Below are 22,540 nucleotides of genomic sequence, written 5' to 3' on the forward strand. Positions count from 1 at the left end.
GGCACACTGACGCCCCGCTCACCAGGCTGAACAAGGAGAGGGTCATGGTGAGCAGCCTGTCGGGCGCTAGGATCCGCCACATAACACAAGCACTCAGGTCACTCCAAGGCAAGTACAAATATGACTCAGTCATTGTCCATGCTGGTGTGAATGACCTGAGACGTACCTCCCTGGACTACATGAAAAGAGACATAAAGGAGCTCTCTGAGCATGTACCCAGGCCGGTATGACCCTGACCTTGAGTAGCATCTTACCCTCACCAAGAATGATGCCACAATATGAAGACAAGATGATCAATTTCAACAATTGGCTTAAGTACTGTTGTCAATCAAAGGGGATCCAATGCCTGTCAGCTTGGGATGATATGCTCGACAAGCCACGATGCTTTGCTAGGGACGGCTTGCACCTGTCACCACTGGGCTTTCGGATATTGGCAAAGGCTCTTGCTACCCCCATAGTGCCTTTTTTAGGCAAGGCTCAAAAGACAAACCCACCTCCATAGGTATCACAAGGGATAAGAAACTAAGAGTAATGCTACTCAACGCCAGAAGTCTAAACCTCAAGATGCACGCACTCAAAACGCTCCTTAGCATGGAGAACATCGATATCTGTGCAGTAACAGAAACCTGGTTCAGGGATCCCAAGAGCACCCCAGCACTACCAGGTTATACCTCATACCATGCTTTTCGGCCCCAAAACTTGGACCGAACCACAAAAGGAGGGGGAGTATCGATATTCATCAAAGATACCCACACCTCCAGGTTGGTGGCAAAGCACGAAGCATCAGAGACTATCCATGTGCAACTAACAGTGGGTAAAACTGCCTTCCAGTTTATAGCTTGCTACAGACCACCCTCCCAAACCCAGGAACCCCACTCAGCCTTCCTGAGAACACTGGAAAATATGAAGGTCTTTCCAAACACCATTATATTGGGCAACTTCAACTACCCAAACATAGACTGGGAGCATTACTCTAGCTCCAACACCCTAGCCCAAAGGTTCCTAGAATTTATAATCTCAAATGGTATGGAACAACTTGTTACCACTCCCACAAGAGGGGAAAACATACTGGACCTGATCATCACCAACATGGGGACTCTATGCTCCAGACCAGAAGTGTATCCCTCACTGGTAAGATCAGACCATAAACTAATCTCAATGGATATTCACATCCTGACCCCACCCCCTGCCCAGAAAACCACAGTGAAAAACTTCTCTAAAGCAAATTTCACACTCCTCAAAACCGAGGTGGAATCCTTCAAAGCCCCCAGGCCTGTGGAAAATACGGCCCAGACCGCAGAATCCTTTATAAACGCATTCTATGAACACCTTCAGGAATGCATGGATCATGCGATCCCAAATAAAACCAAGACCCAATCCTCCAAAGGCAGACGTCCTGTCTGGTGGACCCCAGCCATAAACAAACTATGCAATAGAAGGAGGAAACTACTAAATGATAGAGCAAAATCCCAAAAAGGGAAGGCATCACTGATCAGTATTAGCAAAAAACTACGGGCACTCATAAAATTGTCTAAGGCCAGCTTCGAGAGAAAAATTGCACAGGACACTAAGGATAATCACAAGGCTTTCTTTAGTTATGTTAGGAACCTGGGTGGTAATTCCCAGATATGCTCAGAATTAGTCCAAAATGACAAAAAAAACACTGAACCCACAGACATTGCCAACATCCTAGCTGACAGGTTCAGTGCAAACTCCCCCCCCCCACCAAAAGGGCAAATATCTATCCCAGCAGAGTGCTGCCCCCCCTGACATCTCAGATGCTCAGGTAAGAGCCGCCCTCTCCAAAGCAAAAAACACAGCATCAATGGGACCAGACGGTGTCCCGGGCTGCGTCCTACATGAACTCCAAGAAGAGCTAAACCCAAACATAAAACTACTGTTCAGTCTCAGCCTTACTACAGGATATGTGCCCAAAGAGTGGCGTACAGCAACAGTGATCCCTCTCCATAAAGGTGGTGCCTCAATGGATCCTGGAAACTATCGCCCCATAAGCCTGACTAGCTTGGTCTGCAAAGCTATGGAAAGGATCATCATGGACCTCATAAATAAAGATATTGGGGACCTACAGACACTGGATCCTACCCAGTTTGGCTTTGTTAAGGGCAGATCCTGCCTCTTAAACCTGGTTGATTTCTTTGAAACAGTCACCAAGGCCATTGACAAGGGGAAGGTGGTCCACACAGCCTACCTGGACCTCTCAAAAGCCTTCGATACAATACCCCACTCGGGCATTATAGATAAGCTCACCAGCTTAAATATAAACCCCTATGTCACTAGATGGATTGCAAACTGGCTCAAGGACAGAACCCACATGGTTAGAATTGCTGGAGCCATGTCAGACTCCAAACCAGTTACAAGTGGTGGCCCACAAGGCTCAGTCCTGGGACCTCTCTTGTTCGGTATATATTTCTTGGAGGTACAGGCCAACACGGAAGGACTGTGGCTGACCAAGTTCGCAGATGACTGCAAACTGGGTGCCATAATCGACTCTCCAGCCGACACAAGCATCCTCCAAAAGGGCCTCATAGAAACAGACAACTGGTGCCAGAGCCATGGCCTCAAGCTAAATGCCAAAAAGTGTATAGTCATCCCTTTGGCAAAACAAAGTGCCCACAAATTACCACATAGGTGGTAATCCATTAAGTACAGAAGAAGTAATTAGGGACCTGGGGACCCAAGTTGATAGCAATCTCTCATTTGACAACCACGTGGCCAAAGTGGTTAGAAAAACATTTTATATAGCCCATCTAATCATGAAGGGATTCACATCTAGATCAGGGGAGGTCATTGTGCCTCTTTACTCTTCCCTCATCAGGCCCATAATTGAGTACAATGCCCCTTTTGGGATGTACCTTACCAAACACCTGCAGCAACTGGAAAGACCCCAAAAGTACCTCACCAAGAGGATCAAAGGGCTCAAACAGATGCCATATGCTGCCCGGTTAAAGAAACTTCAGCTCTACTCAGTGGCATACCGCCTGTTCAGAGGCAATCTGTGCCTGACGTGTAAAGCCATGTCCAACCCGGAATTAATGGACATACTGCACCTCAGAAAATCCAAATCCCATCGAGCTACGCGCTCGAGAGACTTGAACCTCAGCACTGAAATAAATAGGACATGCTGGAGGGACAGATTCATAACCCAGAGGCTCCCTTCACTCTGGAATAAAATCCCAGTCCAGGTTAGGCAGAGTCCCTCATTGACTCTCTTCAAGAGGAATCTTGATGAGTGGATGGGAAATCGTAGGTTTACCCCGGGTATCACTTCTGTGTCACTGTTAGACAGAGGCACAGTATACTAACCTCGAAAAAGGGCATAGCAAAATAAATTTAAAATGGGTGGCAAAAGCCAAATCCATTCTGGCTAGGCTTATAAATGCCCTAGGGCAGATAGCCTAGTATGAACCTATGAGAAGACTTTAATAATGGACTGATTTTTTTGTTCTGAGTTGTGCCTGCAAATGCTGTTATGCTCATAGGTTAGTTCTAGGCTAACTGCCCTTGTGAGCCATTTTAAGCCTAGCCAGTTATCCCTTGGGAGACTCGAACCCTGCACCTTGTGTTTGTAAGGCAAACACATTAACCATTTAGCCACCCTCCCAACCCTATCTGCTTAGAGTACTTCCCTGATAAACAAAATAAGCAAACTAAACTAGCTGTCATTCTTGAGTCTGAGTCCAGGATCAACAGTTTATTTATTTTTTTTATCTTTAACTGTGACTGTTTATGACTGGACTGACTCTGATAGAGAGTTCACATTAACGAAGCTGTATGACACAGTGTTAACCTTTTCATTGTTTCCACGTTAGGCATGCATTTGGGCTAGGTAGGCAAAGTTGTACTTGGTTTCACAAGAGTTTGAAAATGAAGAAACTCCCTAATTATTTCGTTACCACTGTCAGTTTAGGGACTTTTAAAAGGAAGTAATAGGCAAAAGAGGGGGGTAGCTCTCATCTGTAACTGATAGTTGTGAAACTTCTGGAAGTTGCGCGTGTTGGTAGCACTGAAGAAAATCTGTGATAGTGGTGCCACCTAGTGTTGGAGGTTTTAATTGTGTGACCTGCTGGCAAGAAGTTAATAGAGATCCATTAGATCGGTAACTTCTGTAAGTGTCCTGTAGGTAGGTAGACTGAAACATTCTTGTTTAAGTGTTTGGGACTGTTTTTCAGCACAGACTTTTTTTATTGTACTTGGTTTGAACACTAACTCTTCTCCTTGAGCTGCTTTAGCTAAACAGCATTATTATCAACTTTTTTTTTTAAACACCTTTATTGAATTATGATTTGTGATATAGGCAAGCTTATATTTAAATAAAGGTAATGAAATCATGTTAACTTCATATTTACAAACATTATAGGATATATAACAACATACGTGATGTTTAATCTAAGCAACATTACATAAATTATGTAATTCTGCCTTCTCTTAATCCTCATTCCTCCCCTAAAATATTTTCTGCACTTATTGTTCCCACAATTTTCATTTTTTCTATGTAGTTTACCCCTACCCTTTACTAAATATCCCACTTCCTGTTCTTTTGTCTCTTTTACAATGCTCACTACTTCAAGTGTAGTTGGTTTAGCTTTTGATTCCCATTTCCTAGTAATTGCTTTTTTGGCAGCCACCAGAATTAGACTTAAAAGGTATTACTGTGTCTAGGCAGTTCAGATCCTGTAACCCAGCTCAAAATAATAATTTCCTTAGTTACACTCATTTGCTTACACAGTATTCCTGACAGAGTACTCTGTTGGGAATTTTTCAAGTCTACCGACTCATTACACTCCCAAAACATGTGATCTGATGTTGTCCCTTTCATTTTTCCTCACGATTGGGTCACAGATCTGACTTGGATGCATTTCTACAGACTAGACTCTTAAGTCTCAAGTTCATCCCTGTTCCCATAATGCTCTACCCTTTGCCCAGCCTTCCCAGATCACTTTTGCTGCCAGCTGTCAGATGTGGTTTCCTTATAGTCTCAAGTTGTGGGATTGTAGTGAGAATTTTCAGAACTTTTTTCTCTCAGCAGAGTATAAATTTATTCTTGCATTTTCTCTTCCTAACTTTCCTCCCCTTCCTTTAGTGTTTTGCAGCATCAGGGACCTTTGTGTTGCTGTTTTCTCCCTTTGTTTCTGAGCCTTCAGCCACCTTTCGCTCTAACAGCTTTATATTGTTTACTTAAAAAAGGGTTTACTATCTCTGTTTGTTATTCAGTACCTCTGTTTAAGGCTAGTGTATACGTGTGTTTGTGTGTGCATTTCCGTTCTTTCAGTTTGGGCCTTGGTTCTCTGTGTGCACTCATATATGAGAGAGTAGCCTTTGCCAGTGATCATGTCTGAGAATCCGACCGGGTTTAAACATTTTGCAAAATGCAGGCACAAAATCTTCCATTCTGATGCTCATGACGGTTGCGTTTATTGCCTTGTCCCTCAGCATCTTCAGTCGGTTTGTGTGATCTGCGAGTGATTCGATCCCAGGATCATAGCCAGTCGGAAAAATAAATTAATCTTAAAGGAACTTTTGACTGCAGAAGCTGTTTTTCCATGGGCTCAAACCCCCAACCCCCTCCAAACCTGTGGCAGTGCCTTTGGACCCTAGGAAACAGCTGCACAAGCCCTCGTGGGCTTCTTTGGAGTAGTCTTCCAAACTTTCTAGGACCTCTGATCCAACATCTCAGGATCCTAGGTCCTCTTCTGCTCCAGTGGCCCCAAAACACTTTTTGGGTTCAGTCGGTGCTGCTACCTCTGAGCTCTCCGAGATCATCCACCTCTACATCAGATTCTCAGTCCTCAGATCTGAAAGCTTGGAGCCACACCCCAGAGCTCTCGAGTAGGTTGGAGTCCCCTACCTTCCAACATCTTGCAGACACCCTCTAGGCATTCCAGACTGACCTCAGTAGCTTCCTCGAGGTCTTCCAGTAGCCTATCAGAAATCAATGTGGACAGGATGAGATGGAGGGATCCTCAAGACTCTGATCCAGATGGGGAGTCCTGCCTTCTCCATCCCCTCTGGGATCTGTGAGCATGCCCATTACTATGCAGTCTCCTTCTCTGCTCCGACTCCCGAGATCGGAGCACCAGGATCTTAGTCACCCAGGAGTGGTGTTGTTGGATCCAAGGAGGCTTTCATCCTCTTCACCAACAGTTACCCTGACTGCTTCTGCTCTGGTGTATTCAAATCAGAGTGGTCTCTGATCCGAGGTGTGTCTGTTGGATTCGGAGTTAGGGCCTTCGGACCAGACTTTGTCAGATCTTTCCCTTTCTTTTGTGGCTTTGGCACTCGACAGTTTGGATCCGATTTGGATGGGAAATCGGGGGGTTGGAGGTTCCTGCCTTCTCTTTCTCAGTTGCTTTGGCTCTGGGGGAGGGACTCAATCAGCCGTTTGGCTTTCCAGATTGTAGAAAGGGCTTTCTTTTCTGTTAGAGATATGGCCTGTCAGAGCAATAATCCTCCCTTTCATCTCCCATTGGATCAGAGACCTGAACCCATCATACCTGCCCAGGGTCAGCCCGCTCTGAGGGTCATCCAAGCTCTCCCTCTAGAGGTAGCACCTTCTTGAGAGACCTCTCCTGAGCCCCACATGGAGGGGAATCCCTCGTAAGAAGACATGCAAGAGGAGGCACATAGACTCCCCAGTGGAGTCTCTGACTGAGGACACGGACCTTAATGAGGAAGAAGATCCCCCAGATCACCACCAGAGAATTTCTCCTTTAAAGACCTTTTGGAGATCTTGAAGAGAGGTGGCTGATCAAGCAAAACTCTTTCTCCTGATGAGGCTGTGTTTTTTGCAGGGGCCCATCCCCACGGCAGAAAAACTCCTTGATCTACCAGGCCTAGAAGGAGCCGAACACTGTAGAACCAATCCAAAGACAACAGATAAGTTCTTGTCTTCCCCAAAGACCAACCACATTGGACCAAGGGTAACAGGTTGATGCCATAGTTGTGGCTGCAGCCACAAAGGAGCTAGGTGAGCAGAGCTCCTCTGTCCATCCTCTGAACAGGGAGTCCAGAGTGATGGACAGATTTGGGAAGCGCGCTTACACCTCCCAGCCACCTTCTCACTGAGAGAGTTAAATTACCTGGAACACTTTACCCAATTGCAGAGAGATCTAGGCAAAGAAGTTTCTGACTATCTAGCAGAGACCATGTTGATGGCGGACTTTGAGAAAGTATGTCCCCAACTGGTAACTCTAGCCTTCCTGTCTAATTTATCCATGAGGCTTATCTTCCATTCCACAGAATGTGCCTCCTGGGCAGCCGGCTCAGGCATCACAATTAGAAGACATGCCTGGATGAGGCTTTGTGACTTCACGTAACCCTTCAAGGTACCCTTTAATGCCCCCTTTGATGGCTCCACCTTGTTTGGGCCCTCCATTAAAGATACCCTTGCCCGTAGTGAATAGGAAGGCAAGACCCTATCTGCTGTCAGGGTCACGTTTTGTACCCCTCAGCATACTTTCTCAAGAAACCAATGAGATGGCAAGAAAACAAGGTTCTGGAAATTCCGGGTCTTTCCAAGATCACTGTGGAGATTCTTCCTCCAGAGGCAGAGAAGGAAGCTTTAATGGCAGATGCATCCCTAAGGGCAGAGGGAGATTGCAGAATCAGGGCTTCAGAGAGCCCTTCTCTGACAGGCCCTTTCAGCCCTCCTGAATTGCTGCTCAACTGCTCAACTTTAGAGGTAGTTGGGAGTCTATTTTCTTTGCACCCAAATGCTTGGACCTCTCTAACAAAAAAAGAATTGGGTGCTAAGCATCATATCCAGAAGCTATTATATTCCCTTCTTTGTTCAGCCATTAGAGACTCAAAAGAAACTCCCTGATATCCCACCCAGTCAGAGGGAGTATGTAGTTCCAGAGATTCAAAAAGTGCTGCAAAAATGAATAATCCAAAAGGTCCTGACCGAACAAAGAGGATTCAGAACTTATTACTACTTTTTTTTAGTGCCAGAAAGAACTGGGGACCTCAGACACATACGGGATCTAAGCTATCTGAATTCATTTGTAAAAACAAAGCTTTGAATTGTTATTCTCCAGTCCATTTTACCACTGCTGCGGAAGGATGATTGGATGTTCTCAATAAACTTACAAGACACATACTATCACATCAAAATAGATGCTCCAGGAGTGATCTGCACTTCAGGCTGGGAGCCACTCATTACTATTTCAGAGCTGTGCCCTTTGGTCTCACCATAGCCCCCCCCCCCCGGGTGTTTATCAAATTCATGGCAATGTAACAGCCCACCTGAGGCTGAAAGGATTCCGGGTGTTTCCATAACTGGATGACTGGATTCTAACTGCTCCAACCAGACTTCACCTTATCCAGGCCAGAGATTACCCGTTACAAATATGCAGTCCTTTGGGTATCACCATAAAGATGCAGAAATCAAATCTAATTCTGGTGAAGAACTTGGAATTCATTGGGGCCCTACTAGATACCTCCCTGAATCAGAGAGCATTGCTACCACATCATTGCATACAAACCCAGAGGGAACATGTTTGTATTATTTTCAATCTTCCTTACCCTCCAGCAAGACTAGTACTTCAAGCTCTTGTGTGTATGATGGCGGCCATTACACTTATTCCATTAGCGAGTTTTTTTATGCGAGTACTTTAATGGACTCTGGCTGTTCATTGGTCTATTGTCTACCAATCTCTATGTGTTCCTATCAAATTGACTCCAATTTGAAGAAAGCAAGATTCGATAGCAGCTTCATTCCAATGACCTGATGATCAGCAGGCCTGTCCTTCTCCCTTCCCTTTCAGCCATGGTGACCACGGATGCTTCCCAGTTGGGGTGGGGGGGCATTTCCATGGAAAGATGGTCCAAGGCATATGGACTCACTTAGAGACCAGATTGAATATCAGTGTTCTGGAGATGAGGGCAGTTCTCCTCACATTGCAAGCCTTTCAGGATGTTCTTTCTCTAGGAACGATTGCAATTTACACAGACAATATGTTGGTGGTTTGGTACATCAGCAAATGGGGAAATCTGTTCATATCCCTTGTGCAGAGAGGCCATGAAGGTCTTGATGTAGATGATATCTTCAGACCACTTTCTACTTCCAGCTCGCATACCGGGGAAGTCCAACGTCCTTGCAGAAAACTCAGTAGGTCCATTCTGACCCCTCACGAATGGTCCATCAACTAATCTGTAGCGAACTTGATTGTCAGCTGTTGGGGCCAACCCTTTTTGCGATCTGTTCGCTTCTCCTCAAAACAACAAATACATACATACATATATACAGATGTTTCAAGCACGGGCATTAATGCCCTTCTAGCATGCCAATATACCAAAACACTTGTTCCCATAATAAATATCCAGGCTGTTCTTAAAAATATATAAATTAGTAATTCCTTTAATGTAGTTTTGTAGTCTGTTCCAAGCATCAGCTACTCTGTCAGAGAACCAATTAGTACACTTCTCATTCCTATAGAATCTTCTACGTAGGTTATCTGATGATTCTCTAGTACTTTTTGATGACCCCAAACAGTATCAGCAGTGGTAGTTAATAAATGCCCTATATACCTAAATAAGATGATCTCTTAAATATCTGTAAGAGAGACTGTATAATTTCAGATGTTTTAGTCTTTTATAATAACTTTGATTTCACATCCATGAATACTAAGTTTATAATGTAAAAGTGTTAATTGTTTTATGACTTCCAGTTTCGGGTAAGCTTCTAAGAGGTAAGCGTCAGCTTCTGAGAGAGAAATATTTTTCATAGAGACATGTTAAATTCTGTTGGTATCTGTTTAGCCTGGGAACTAGAGGCAAGTGTTAAATAGTGATGTCATCTAGCTAACCAGGTTGTAATGTGTATTATTAATTTAAGAACTATCTCAGAGAGAGAGAGAGAATCTGTGCATTTTGTATTTGTCTCTGGACCTGTAAACATCTCACCAGCACTTGCCTTGCTCTGTAAGTAAGACTTAGATTATAGTATTTTTTTAGAGTTAGAAAGGAAAATAGTAAGATCAGTCTAGATGTCCTGCAATGTTGTTTTAAAGTATTTCCTGTGATTCTGAAATCTGTTGTCACTGTATTGTTATTGTTTTGTTCTTTTATTATTTATTATTAAATATATTTAAACATTTTAATTGTGACTGGTTTTGTTTAGAGATATTTAAGCTCTTAGAGTACTTGCATGTATTTAGTAACACTGTACAGGCCACTCTTAAATAGAAGTCTTGGACACACCATTTGGATAATAGTAACATTACACTGTAGAACTGGTCACCCTTTGTAAGGGCCTTTTAGTAGCTAATAAGTAAGGGTAATTGATTGCAGTGATTTCTACCTTATAGCCTGGGCAGAAGGGGGCATAGCTAGTGAACCTGTGCCAGCCTTCTCCAGGAGTGTGTGTGTTTGTATATAAACCAGATCTGTGTATATGTGTGTCAGCTACTTGGGCAGGGACATGAAGCACTGGTTGGACAGAGAGAGTGCTGGAGGTTTTGGCTTGACCACTCAGCTGAGAACTTAACCCTATAGCTGTGCCAGTGGAGAGTCTTATTGGGGTTCTGGAAAGAGAAGGAGAAACCAGCTCCAGACTGACTGTGATCTGTGTGTGCTCTTAAGGGAAATTGCACTTTACTTTGTGTGTACTTGTCCTCTCAATGTGCATGTCACTCACTGGTGTTAGTGGTGAGGATTGAGGCTTCTTGATTACTGGGCTAGTGCAGGGGCATCACAGCCTTTATGAAGGGTATTTTTCTACTACGAACTCCAGTTCAAGATGCTTCCCCTCTGTGGTATCTCACCATCATTCTCCAAGGGCTAACACAAAACGCTTTGAACTTTCCAATGAGCGTGCCTTGAAATTTCTATCTTGAAAAACCTGTCTTTTTGGTGAAAGGATTTCTGAACTTCAGGCTCTGTCTACAAAACCTCCTTACATTATTTTTCATAAAGATAGAGTCTCAATTTGTACAAATCCTTCCTTTATGCGTTAAGTGGCCACTGAGGTTAACTTGAATCAGTCCATTCAATTGCCATTCTTCTTTCCCAATTTTTCTAACAAGGGGAGAGCAGTTACTGCATCTTTTAGATGTTCATAGACTGCTACATTTTTACGTCCATATGATAAAAACAGTTTAGAAAGACTGACTATTTATTTGTATCCTTTTCAGCCAATTGCTTAGCCAAGCAGTTTTCAAAGTAACTCTTGCTAAACGGATTACAAATTGCATCTCTAATATTTATTTCAATTACTTCAATGACCCCACTCTCCTAAAGCCCACTCAACCAGATCTGTGGCTACGTCATCAGCCTTTTCTTCTGGAACCTCGACTGATGATATTTGTGCTGCAGCCACCTAGTCTAAAGTTCAGACTTTCTGATTCATTACAAATTGGATGTTGTTTTCAGAAACCGGTCTTCCTTTGGTTCTGCTGTGCTCCGGTATATCCCTCCTTGAGGCCACCCAAGGGTTGATTGTAGGTGGGGACTTTGACCCAATTGTGAGGAAGTGTGAAAGGGGCAATGTCAGATTTATAACTTCTATATCATAACTTGGCAGCTGTGTTAACCTCTTTCATTCTTCCTTACTTTCCATCCCAGCCATACCCCTCCTTGTGGCTTCTGGCAGATCCCAGGAATTATTGAGAATCTCTGTTCCCAGTTTGAGCCTCTGGTTCTTTTTGTCCTTTAGTTATGAAGTAGTTTAACTAGATTGTTTAATGAAATCTTGGAAAGTGAGAGGATGCATGAGGAATGGAGAAAAAGTGTTTTGGTACCGATTTATAAGAATAAGGGTGATGTGCAGAGCTGTAGTAACTACAGAGGGATTAAATTGATCAGTCACAGCATGAAGTTATGGGAAAGAGTAGTGGAAGCTAGGTTAAGAAGGGAGGTGATGATTAGTGATCAACAGTATGGTTTCATGCCAGGAAAAAGCACTACAGATGCGATGTTTGCTTTGAGACTGTTGATAGAGAAGAACAGAGAAGGTCAGAAGGAGTTGCATTGTGTCTTTGTGGATTTAGAGAAAGCATATGACAGGGTGCCTACAGAGGAGTTGTGGTATTGTACGAGGAAGTCGGGAGTGTCAGAGAAGTATGTAAGAGTGGTACAGGATAAGTATGAGAGTAGTGTGACAGTAGTGAGGTCTGCGGTGGGAGTGACGGATGCGTTTAAGGTGGAGGTGGGATTACATCAAGGTTCACCTCTGAGCCCTTTCTTATTTGTAATGGTGATGGACAGGTTGACAGACGAGATCAGACCGGAGTCCCCGTGAACTATGATGTTTGCAGATGATATTGTGATCTGTAGTGAGAGTAGGTAACAGGTGGAGGAGACCCTGAAGAGGTGGAGATGTGCTCTAGAGAGAAGAGGAATGAAGGTCAGCAGGACTAAGACAGAATATATGTGTGTGGATGAGAGGGAGGATAGAGGAATGGTAAGGATGCAGGGAGTAGAGGTGGTGAAGGTGGATGTTTAAATACTTGGGATCAGCTGTTCAGAGTAATGGTGAGTGTGGAAGAGAGGTGAAGAAGAGAGTACAGGCAGGATGGAGTGGGTGGAAAAGAGTGTCAGGAGTGATTTGTAACAGACGAGTACCTGTAAGAATGAAAAGGAAGGTCTACAAGAGGGTAGTGAGGCCAGCTATGTTATATGGGTTGGAGACAGTGGCATTGACAAAAAGGCAGGAGTCAGAGCCTGACGTGGCAGAGTTGAAGATGTTAAGATTTGCACTGGGTGTGACGAGGATGGACAGGATTAGGAATAAGTATATTAGAGAGTCAGCCCTGGTTGGAAGATTTGGAGACAAAGCCAGAGAGGCAAGATTACTTTGGTTTGGACGTGTTGAGGAGGGATGCAGAGTATATTGGGAAAAAGATGCTAAGGATGAAGCTGCCAGGTAACAGGAAAAGAGGAAGGCCTAAGATAAGGTTTATGGATGTGGTGAGAGGGGCATACAGGTGGTTGGTGTGACAGAGCAAGATGCAGAGGACAGGAAGAAATGGAAACGGTTGATTTGCTGTGGCGACCCCTGACAGGAGCAGCTGAAAGAAGAAGTTATGTAGTAGTTAGCTCTTATTCCTATATGAATTTTTTTTGGACAGCAAACTCTATCTGAGAAGGCTGGGCATAGGGTAGAGCATTATGGGAAGAGGGAGAAGCTTGAGACCTGGAGCCTAGACCGTAGAAATGTGGCCGGGTTGGATCCGTGACCCAGTTTTGAGGAGGGATGAAAGAGGACAACACAGATGCCAAGTTATGGTAAGTACACAACTTATAATTCCCAGTTACCTCTTTCTTCCCTATCAGACCTCCAACATTTGCCATCTACCTGAGGAAAGATTCTTTGGAGATTGCTCGGGGTATAAAAGTATGTATGCAAACACTAAATCCTAAATCTTCTAGACTTCATTGTATATTTGGGAGCTGTACATATTTTCTTATATTGTTTGTTTATGAATATCATATCTAATATCTTTTCTCAATATTTTCTGACCTTCTTTAATTTATTTCTGTAGTTTTCATGTAATATTTTATATGACCTACTAAATACCCCTTTTTAACAGCAGCTTGTGTTTTACATTCAATTAAAAACTCAACCAGCACAGGTCATTCATGTACGATTTCCCTATCCCTTTCTCTTATTTGTATTCTGATACCTATCCCTGATAGGAAAGGCAATTGCTAGCCTGCAATCTAAATGTTGTCTTCTATTCCATTACCTTTACTTCTGTAATTATTGATTCATTTGCCAGCTTCTTCTGGTAAATTCCAGCCCCCTCTTTTCTGTTCTCTGTATCCCTAATTGCAGTCATCCCTATTGGCAAAATCTCCTTTCTCCATTACTTTGTTGGCGTAGTTCTTCGTATACTTTCTGCTACTTTATGAATATAATATTCTGCATAACTGTTGTCCTTCTCATTAAGGATCTGAATCCAAAATCTCCATCTTTCCTTAATTTCTTGAATTACCCCCCTGCTTCATCATCCATTTCCACTTTGACTTATAGCTTTCTGCTTTTGCTATGTATAAGAGCCTTATCCATATAGCCCTGAAATATAACTTCAGATCAGGTAATCCTAAACCTCCTTGTTCTGTTGGGATGATCAACTTATGCTACTTGAATCTTGCCCTCTTCTCCTCACAGATAAAATCCTTCAACTATTTTTAATTACTGTCCACAACTTCTTCTCTGGTTGATAAAAGTACATCTTACTTGTGTATAAAACTTAAGGGATTACAAACATTTTTACTGCTTGTATCTTGCTATCCATATCCATAGACAAGACCCTCCAGTTTCTCAGTTTTTGTATTATCTTTTGTTTAGTCTCTTCCCACATATTCTTAGCTGCTATAACCAAATCCTTTTTAATCCATACTCCAAAATATTTCATTTTATCATGTCCGTATAAAATATGGGCATTGCTGGAACAATTCATGTGTGGGTACATAATTTACAGCTATAGCCTTTGTTTTGTCTTCATTAATTTTATATCCTGAAAGAACCTGGAAGTCTCTCAGATTTATTCCAGAACACTGAGATAACCTTTTATTGTTCCATCTGGTAACAAAATAATATCATCCACAAATAATGCCAACTTTAACACTGAAACAATTATATCCTTTGTCAATTATTTTCTTTGCCAATGGTTCTAAGTATAATGCAAATAGCGAAGAAGAAAGAGTGCACCTATGCCTGGTTCCTTTGTTCAAACGCAGTTTTTCAGAGAGGATCCCTCCTGCTTTGATTTTTGCCTCAGATGCCTTATATAGCCTTTTAATTAATCTTATTATTATATCAGGAAAAGCAGATGCCTCCATTGCCCTACTCATAAAATCCCAGCTTAATCTGTTGAATGCTTTCTATGCATCGAGATCTACCAATAAACAGTGGAATTTTCGTAGATTTTGTTTCCCTCTGGGTCATCATTGTTCTATTAATGTCAAATATTTGCTTCTCCTCCACAAACTAGCATTGGTCTACATCTAGCAGTTTTGTCCTCACCTTTGTCATTCTTGTAGCCATTGTAGATGTAAACACTTTAATCTTGGTTTAGAATTGAGATGGGCCTATATGAAGCTGGATCAGATGGGTCTTTACCTTCTTTAGGTATTATAGCCACCACAGCTTTTTTTCCAGGATGATGGTGTCTCCCCTTCTTTTAAAATACTGTTAAACAAAAACCTTCCCGATTTTTATTATTTTCATTCCTCCTAACTTCTAAATTTATACTAGAATATCTTGTGTTCCTGAAGAGTTTTCTCTAGATCATTATACATCATAATTTTTATCTCATCTCCTCCTGTGTTAACTGTTACTGTTGAGCATCATCTGCCTCTAATCTTTTCATATTTAAGTCTTTCATAAATATTTCTGTTTGTGTTTTTTCATGATTTCTCCATTTTTCTGCTTTATACAGATTTTTATAAAATTTCTGAAATATGTCTAATACATCTACAGGATCTCTGGTTATTTTTCTTGTTATTGTCTCCCTACGTTTGGCAACAGCCTTTTCTACTTTCTGTTGCCTATGCTGTTGTGCCAAAGGTTTTTGTGCTCTAGAGTTATCAAAAAACAGTTGCTTAACAGCAATCTTTATAAACTCATGCATGTTATCCTGGTATGCCCTTATTTTCTCTCTAGCACTCTGCAGTTGCTCCTCCTTTTGTTCTGTGACATTCCTCTTATTTTGTAATACTGTTACCTTTGTCAACCCCTCTAAATAATTCTTACTACTTCTTAACCAGATCTGTTTTTCTTTTATTTTTACCCTATTTTTAAATTCCACTTTCATTTTATTCCACTCACTACCTATAACTTCTGGAGTACTTTCTATCTTCTATAATAACTCCTGGATAATTTCCACTACCCATTCCTTAAATTCCTCTCTTTTTAACGGGTTGGTGGGGAAGCACCAGTGTCTCATCTTTACTTCATTACCCTGCATTTTTATCTTGGTAATTATTGGGTGAATGATCTGAAATAGTTACTGGCTGTATGAAAGTTCTCAATTAAATGGACATATTCCAGTGAAATATAATTTGTCAAGACTAGTCCAGTTATTGTACCATGGGGAATAATATGTAAATTCTCTGAGTTCCTACTACTGAATTCACTTCTTTCATACCGAATATTTTTATAACTTTCTTCAGACATTTACTTTCTTTTGTTATATTTTCCCTTCTAGGGACCCCTAAAACATCCTCATTGTTGCAAATCAAATTCCAATCCTCACTTTTATAAGTAATATTCCCTGTTAAAAGCTGACAGTTTCTCCCATTTTTTAAGCTCCAAAGTAACAGTTTTAGGTTGAATATAAATACATGCCAGTTTAATCCATATCCCTTGCCAGTAACCCCTCACTACTACAAATCTGCTATTAATATGTTTTTCCTCTTCTATCAATGCTGGAGCTCCTCTGCCAATTAATTTAAGTACTCCTCTTTTCCTTTGCCCCTTATATTCCTCAAAATATCCATCCCCAAATCCTTTAACAAATTTACATGCTTATATCTTTTCAAATGCTTCTCCTGTAGCATTACTATTTGAGCTCTGCATTTCTTAATATAATTATTCTTTCTTTTTTGACTGTACCTGTAAGACCATTAATATTCCAAGATAATATGGAAAGAGTCGCTGTTATGGTAAGAAGTCATTATTAGGATGGCGCAGTGGTGCAACGTTAGCGTTGTCACCTCACAGTAAGAGTTTCTCTGGTTCAATTCTCAGCTGGAGTGCCTTCTGTGTGGAGTCTGCATGTCCTCCCTGCATTCATGTGAGTTTCCTCTGGGTGCTCCGTTTTCCTCCCACATTTCAAAGACGTGCGTCTGGAGCATTTCTCGCTGGGCCTTTGAAAATTGGCTTTGTTCCAAGTCAGACTTTCCTGGTAAACAAATGTTAAATGAAAATAAAATAAATTCCAACCTGTTTATATATGGCAACTATTTTAAATGATTAAATTCCAGCTTTTATGATGTATGCACTTATTAATATTTTGCAGGTTAATCCTTTATACAGTTTTTTTTCTTATTGGCATTGAAATGTGTCACATTTTCCAAGGCTATTTGTTTTAATAAAAACTCTCAAACAGTAAATCATATACACTTGGAAGCTAATACAAACACATGCAACTACAGTACTTACATCTTCATATAATGAAGACAGCTGCTAACACAGGCCCTAGTTAACCTGAAATTGAGGTTATCAGTGCTAAGGTGCATGTTATTGACTGTGCTTCTAATTACATTAGTTGTGTTTTTTTTTTTTTTTTATCTTTATTCATCTTCCCCCAGATGTAAAACCTAATCATTAACTTTTAACCTTGAAGAAACCAGTTATCTGTCTTTTATCACCTTGTAATCCACTTGGCTCTATGGAAAAGTAGGGGAAAAAGATAAATGAAGTCCTCTGTTGCAGCCTGAAAAATAAGCTGAAACTTGCTAAAGGAAAACTTTTCGTTATATTCGATGGTCTTATATTTACTTGTTTCCACTTAAAATTTGTTGTTATACTAAGCCAAGAGTCTTAATCCAGACATTCACCTATACAGAAATAAGTGAAAATATAGCTGTACATATATTATGATCTGTGTTCTTTAACATCCAACTCAATATGTCAAGATTACAGACTGTTAACTTAAACATGCCTTTATCTAGATTTTTCTTCTTTTTGCAGTGTAATGCCTACATTTTTTAACACCAAAAAAAAAAATTATACAGCAGCCCCCTATTAATATTCCAAAATGTGCACATTGATTGGTCAGCATGCACGTTGTATATCAGACTTGTACTAATGGAAAAAGGTCCGGTCACCCAGACTTTTTCCATTAGTATAAGTTTTTTTTTACAGCAATGGAGAACACAAGATTTCCATTGCTTTTTAGAAAGTGTCTCGCTATGTTAAAGGAGTTTAACATAACGAGACAGCTTTAAAAAAAGCAACAGAGAAAGGAAGATCTCCTTTGCTTTTTTTAAAGCTGTCTCACTATGTTAAACTCCTTTAACATAGCCAGACACTTTCTAAAAAGCAACAGAGATCTTGCTTTCTCCGTTGCTTCCACACACAGCTCTGTTGTACTGAGTAAGCATATGCATGCGCAATACATCAGAACTGCCACAGAATACCAGACAGCTGTGGAAGGTCAGCACGGAGGCATTATACAATGCCATTATTTAAGAAAAGGAAGTATTTTTTTTCTTAATGTCATTGTATAATAGCAATAACCCACTTCTGGGTGTGGGTAATGCTGGATTTACCCACGGTTGTCTTTGTTTGGCCACTAGGGCTTCACCCTTGTGACCAAACCACACCAACTGTGGGTAAACCCAGCATTACCCACACCCAGGCGTGGGTTATTGCTTAAAGAAAACATTCCAAAGACATGCGGTAGGTGGATTGGAGACACTAAACTGGCCATAGATGTGTGTGGTGTCGAAATAACTACTGCAGCAGGGCTAGCCACCCAGAGTTTTATATACATCGGCTCCAGATTATTTGTCACTGTTGACGTGACACCCTGACCCCATGTGCAAAAATGGAAAAGAGGTTTTGGATAGATGAATAGATGAAAGAGAAGAGGAAGGAAAAAGAAAAAAAGACTTGTTTACTTTAATAACTTTACCACATACAAGAACAATTAAAAATACTTTACTGCAAAATGTAATTTATATTGTGAAAAGTTTCATAGAACTACTGTTAAAAAATGTACTTAAACTTATCTTTTTCCTTCCTCCTTGCCTCACTTCATGTCATTAATGTTTGGATGGGCTTTGAGGGGGAGGGAAGTGCCTTTCAATTCCCGACGAGTTAAAGTCGACAAAAGTCTACTCTTTCCCCTTATTCTTATATAGCCATATTGCACAAATGTGATTGATGTTTTGCAGTCTCACATTTATTCACTATTTTCTGTGTTGCTTGTCTTCCTGTTAATCTTCATCTCCCAAATCCTGTTTCTGACTCAGTTCTGCAGTGCACCTGGTTCTTCTGGTCAGTTCTTGTGTCTCTGTCTCTCAAACCTTTTCCCTTGGAGCAATAGAAAATGTTTCAATAACAAAGTCTCTCTGTGTGCTTTATTATCAGAAGAATGAGAAGCAGAGTCCCTTTCTACTTGATGGCTCATTTTTTTTTTGTTGGACAAACTTTTGCATTTCCTCCTTGGCCTGCTCTGTATCAAAGAATGACTTTGATCCTCAAGGAAAAAGTGTTCTGAAGACAGATGGATATAACAGTTTAAATTTCACACCTGCCTCTCAACATTCCCTGATTACTGGAATAAATTTGTTCATCTTCTGTTTAGTGTACAGTGAGTAATCATTTTTCACACTCTACTCTCCCCACCTTTTAATACTTTGCCCTTTTGCCACACTTTTGTTAGGATTGACTCTTTCTGTTAGTAGGTTTGCAGCTTTACTAATAAACGTCTAGGTTGCTTTCACATGGTCATATTAGGAGCATACACACTGTAGAACATTTCAATTAACATTTCCTGTAGTGGAATACTAGTTTAGTTGCTTATTTGTGCCGAAATAAAATTAATATAGTATGTTTCTTGTAGTTTCTCTCAAATTTTCCCTACTTGCTCGGTCCTCCATTTCTTGAAACGTATCTTCTCAAGCAACTTCATACTCAGCCAGCCTTTTCTTCATTTCAGCCTTTGATTTATGCAGTTTTATGAGCTCACTGGATAATATCTGTTTAAAGCTTCTTCCATTTCTCAGCCTTTTGTTATTTGAGTCAGTATACTCTTTCATTGTTTCATTTATTTTAATCAGGTCTGAGCACCTTTGCCTTATTTTTTCCTTGATTACCGGAAACAATCTTTTGCACCAAAGCTGGACCTTGAACTGCTTTTTGCCGAATGGCTGCAAGATTTTCCAAGTCAGGGTTTTGAATGATCTTTTCTTGATTTTCTTTCAAGCTGTCTTAGTTTCTTCTTTGCAGGCATCCAAACACTGTACTTACTAGCCAGTAACTGAATTTTACTCAAACTGGCAGTATCTCTGGCTGCAGTTTCTCAGTTTCTACTTTCACACTGGGAGAGCTGAAGTCAAACTGACCATTTTTAGTGTCTTATTTAGTGACTGATTGATTTACCAACTGTGTAAGCATCACTAGGATGAGCATGTATGTTTTTATGAGTAGTCCTTTGGTGGCCCCCCATCTTTAAACAAACGTGGCATAGTTTTAACAAGAACCCTGTCTGGGTCTATTCTGTATGTTTTAATTTGAAATGCATGTTTAAGATTATACTTAACTAGTCAGCTTAACAACAGTTCAACTGAGCAAAAGCAAAAGGAATGAAATGGGTTTGATAGACAAAGAAGGGCAAGCCTTTCTTGTTAGTCAGAATTGTCCTGGTTCTGTGGGAATGTGGGATCTTGCTACAGCTTGGCTGAGTCTGTAATACCAAGGACCTGTTTTTCATTTTTTTCATGTATTCCATTCCATTTTTCCATGCATATGTTGATGTTATTAATAAAAGTGTCGGCTTTAACTAATGTTTAGCTTTTGTGTTTTTTTTTTTGTTTTTTTTTTTGCACTTTAGGAGTTAACTGAAGTAATGATTTAGTAAAAAAAAAACAAAAAAAAAACGCCATGTAAAGCCAACATGGATTCGTAAGGTAATGCCATCTTCTTGAAGTACGGGGGTAAATCCCTGACGACACAACAGATGATCTGAGTGTAGTTAATGGCCCCAAGTGCTTTTGTTACTGACAGAGGAGTGGTGAGATTGAATGGCAGGTTTGTCCATCTAGGTGACAGGGATCGGTACATATTTTCTTAAAGGAGTGACTTCAGTGATTTGAACTGCAGGTGTACATTCTGCATCACGACAGACCAAGAAGGGGTGGGGTATGGGGCTACAAGCTTGTAAAGAAGAGCATTGCTGTATAGTTTGAGGTAGCAGGTATGTGGAAATGCATTCCCACGGGGCTGAGCATAGCAGATATTGCACTATATCCAGAAACAGGCAAAGAAAAGGTGTTCAGACAGCAGATAAAAAATATTTCATTACTACCAACAGGATAATGGCCTTCATACTTCCAGTTCTCACCTGTTGTGTTTAGTGGTCTTCAGTGGCAGAGAAGTGGAATGGAGGAGATTTATGGTTGTTGAAGGGGTGGGGACTTGATGTTCATGGGAATATGGGACTATTGGGTAGACAAAAAAAGCCCAAAATAGATTCATACTTATGAAGAGCAATCTAAAAGAGAGCAAATCTCTTGTGTAAGATAACTGGCAAAAGTTTACAATTCATTTATTGCTTGAGGCAGCAACTGTACAATAGGTACTTTGTAATAGATAATCATAGACCATTTCATTAAGCAGTCCACTCCAAACTACTGGATCAGACTTTTGTACATGTCCTTATTTCCTTAGTAAAAAAACTAGGCAAGTGTCATCCATTGAAAATGAACTTTTCTGTACTCATTTGGCTTATAAATAAATTTGAAACAACATACAGTAATTCTGGTTACATTTTTAGTTTCAGCTTACTGAATATGGATTATCCAAACTAAATGAATATCTGGAACAGTATTCTGATTGCTGCCCTATCTACTATGGTCCAGTTCCCTTCTTCATCTGCCTGGTTCACCCCGACTACATTCAACCTGTTTTGAGTGCATCAGGTAGGGTAATGAACTGCATTTAACTTTTTTGCCACTTTTTTATGATGATCATCAGGTAAGTGTCAAGGTTTTATGCTTAGGATAAACATGTGAAACATTCACATTGGATGTCATTAATGGGGAAAGTGCATGAAGGCTGTACTTTTTTTTTTTTTTAAATCAGTCATGGTTATATACAAATTAAAATGTGAGTCAAATCAGAGTTACACTTAATCACACATTTTCCACATCTGAATTGTACCAAAAGAGTTAGCTACTTTTTTTTAGATTGGATCCCTGGTAGTGAAAGAACATTAGACCACCCTGTTTCCAGCTTTCAGGAAGTTTAGAGACTGGACCTGTGCATTGCCACTCTGGAGAATGAACAGCAGGGTGTTAATGTACAGATGTTATGTGATCCTATCTCGCCTACATTCTGAACTGATGGTTCGGAGCCGATCCCTCGGCTCCGACTCGGCACGCTTATGCTATAGAGCGAGGCCTCTAATTGGCTGAGCTATCTTTATCCCAGGATGCACCACCACTAATCCCCCAGATCTGGTTTGCCGCTAACAAGCTTAGATGTGGTCTCAACATTGGCTGGGCTAAGTACTATTTATTAGGCTTTTCCTGTCACAAATTTCTTTACTTTGAACCCAAAAGCTGTTTTAACAGCTATTGTTGTTATATTAGTGTGTTTGGTGGATTTCTGTTTGCAAATTCATGATTTTGTTAGTCAGGGAAGGTTTCCCGTTTTAGTTAGAGGGGCCTTCCCCTGTTATTTTGCTGTTTGTGTATTTTTCTTGGGTCAAGTACCCGTTTAAGTTAGAGGGTCTTGACTCTCTTTCTGTTTTCACTCGTTGTTGTCTGTTACTGTTGGTGTAAAAAAAAAATATATATAATTTTTGTGAAAATTGTTGTATTGAACTTTCTTTAACTAAAGTTTAGT

The 22,540-nt window shown here is 40.8% G+C and overlaps 1 protein-coding gene across 1 annotated transcript in view; it reads left to right on the top strand.

Moving 5' to 3' along the window:
* LOC122810728 (cytochrome P450 4F3-like) overlaps positions 1 to 22,540 on the top strand; it is a 3,229,861-nt gene that overhangs the window by 12,183 nt on the left and 3,195,138 nt on the right. Inside the window, exon 3 of the mRNA XM_044082292.1 lies at positions 21,468 to 21,612. Coding sequence (XP_043938227.1) covers positions 21,468 to 21,612 — 145 coding nt within the window. The remainder of the gene's footprint in view (positions 1 to 21,467; positions 21,613 to 22,540) is intronic.

Source organism: Protopterus annectens, chromosome 9.part0 (genome assembly GCF_019279795.1).
Source record: "Protopterus annectens isolate FY-2018-M chromosome 9.part0, PAN1.0, whole genome shotgun sequence".
NCBI lineage: Eukaryota > Metazoa > Chordata > Ceratodontiformes > Protopteridae > Protopterus > Protopterus annectens.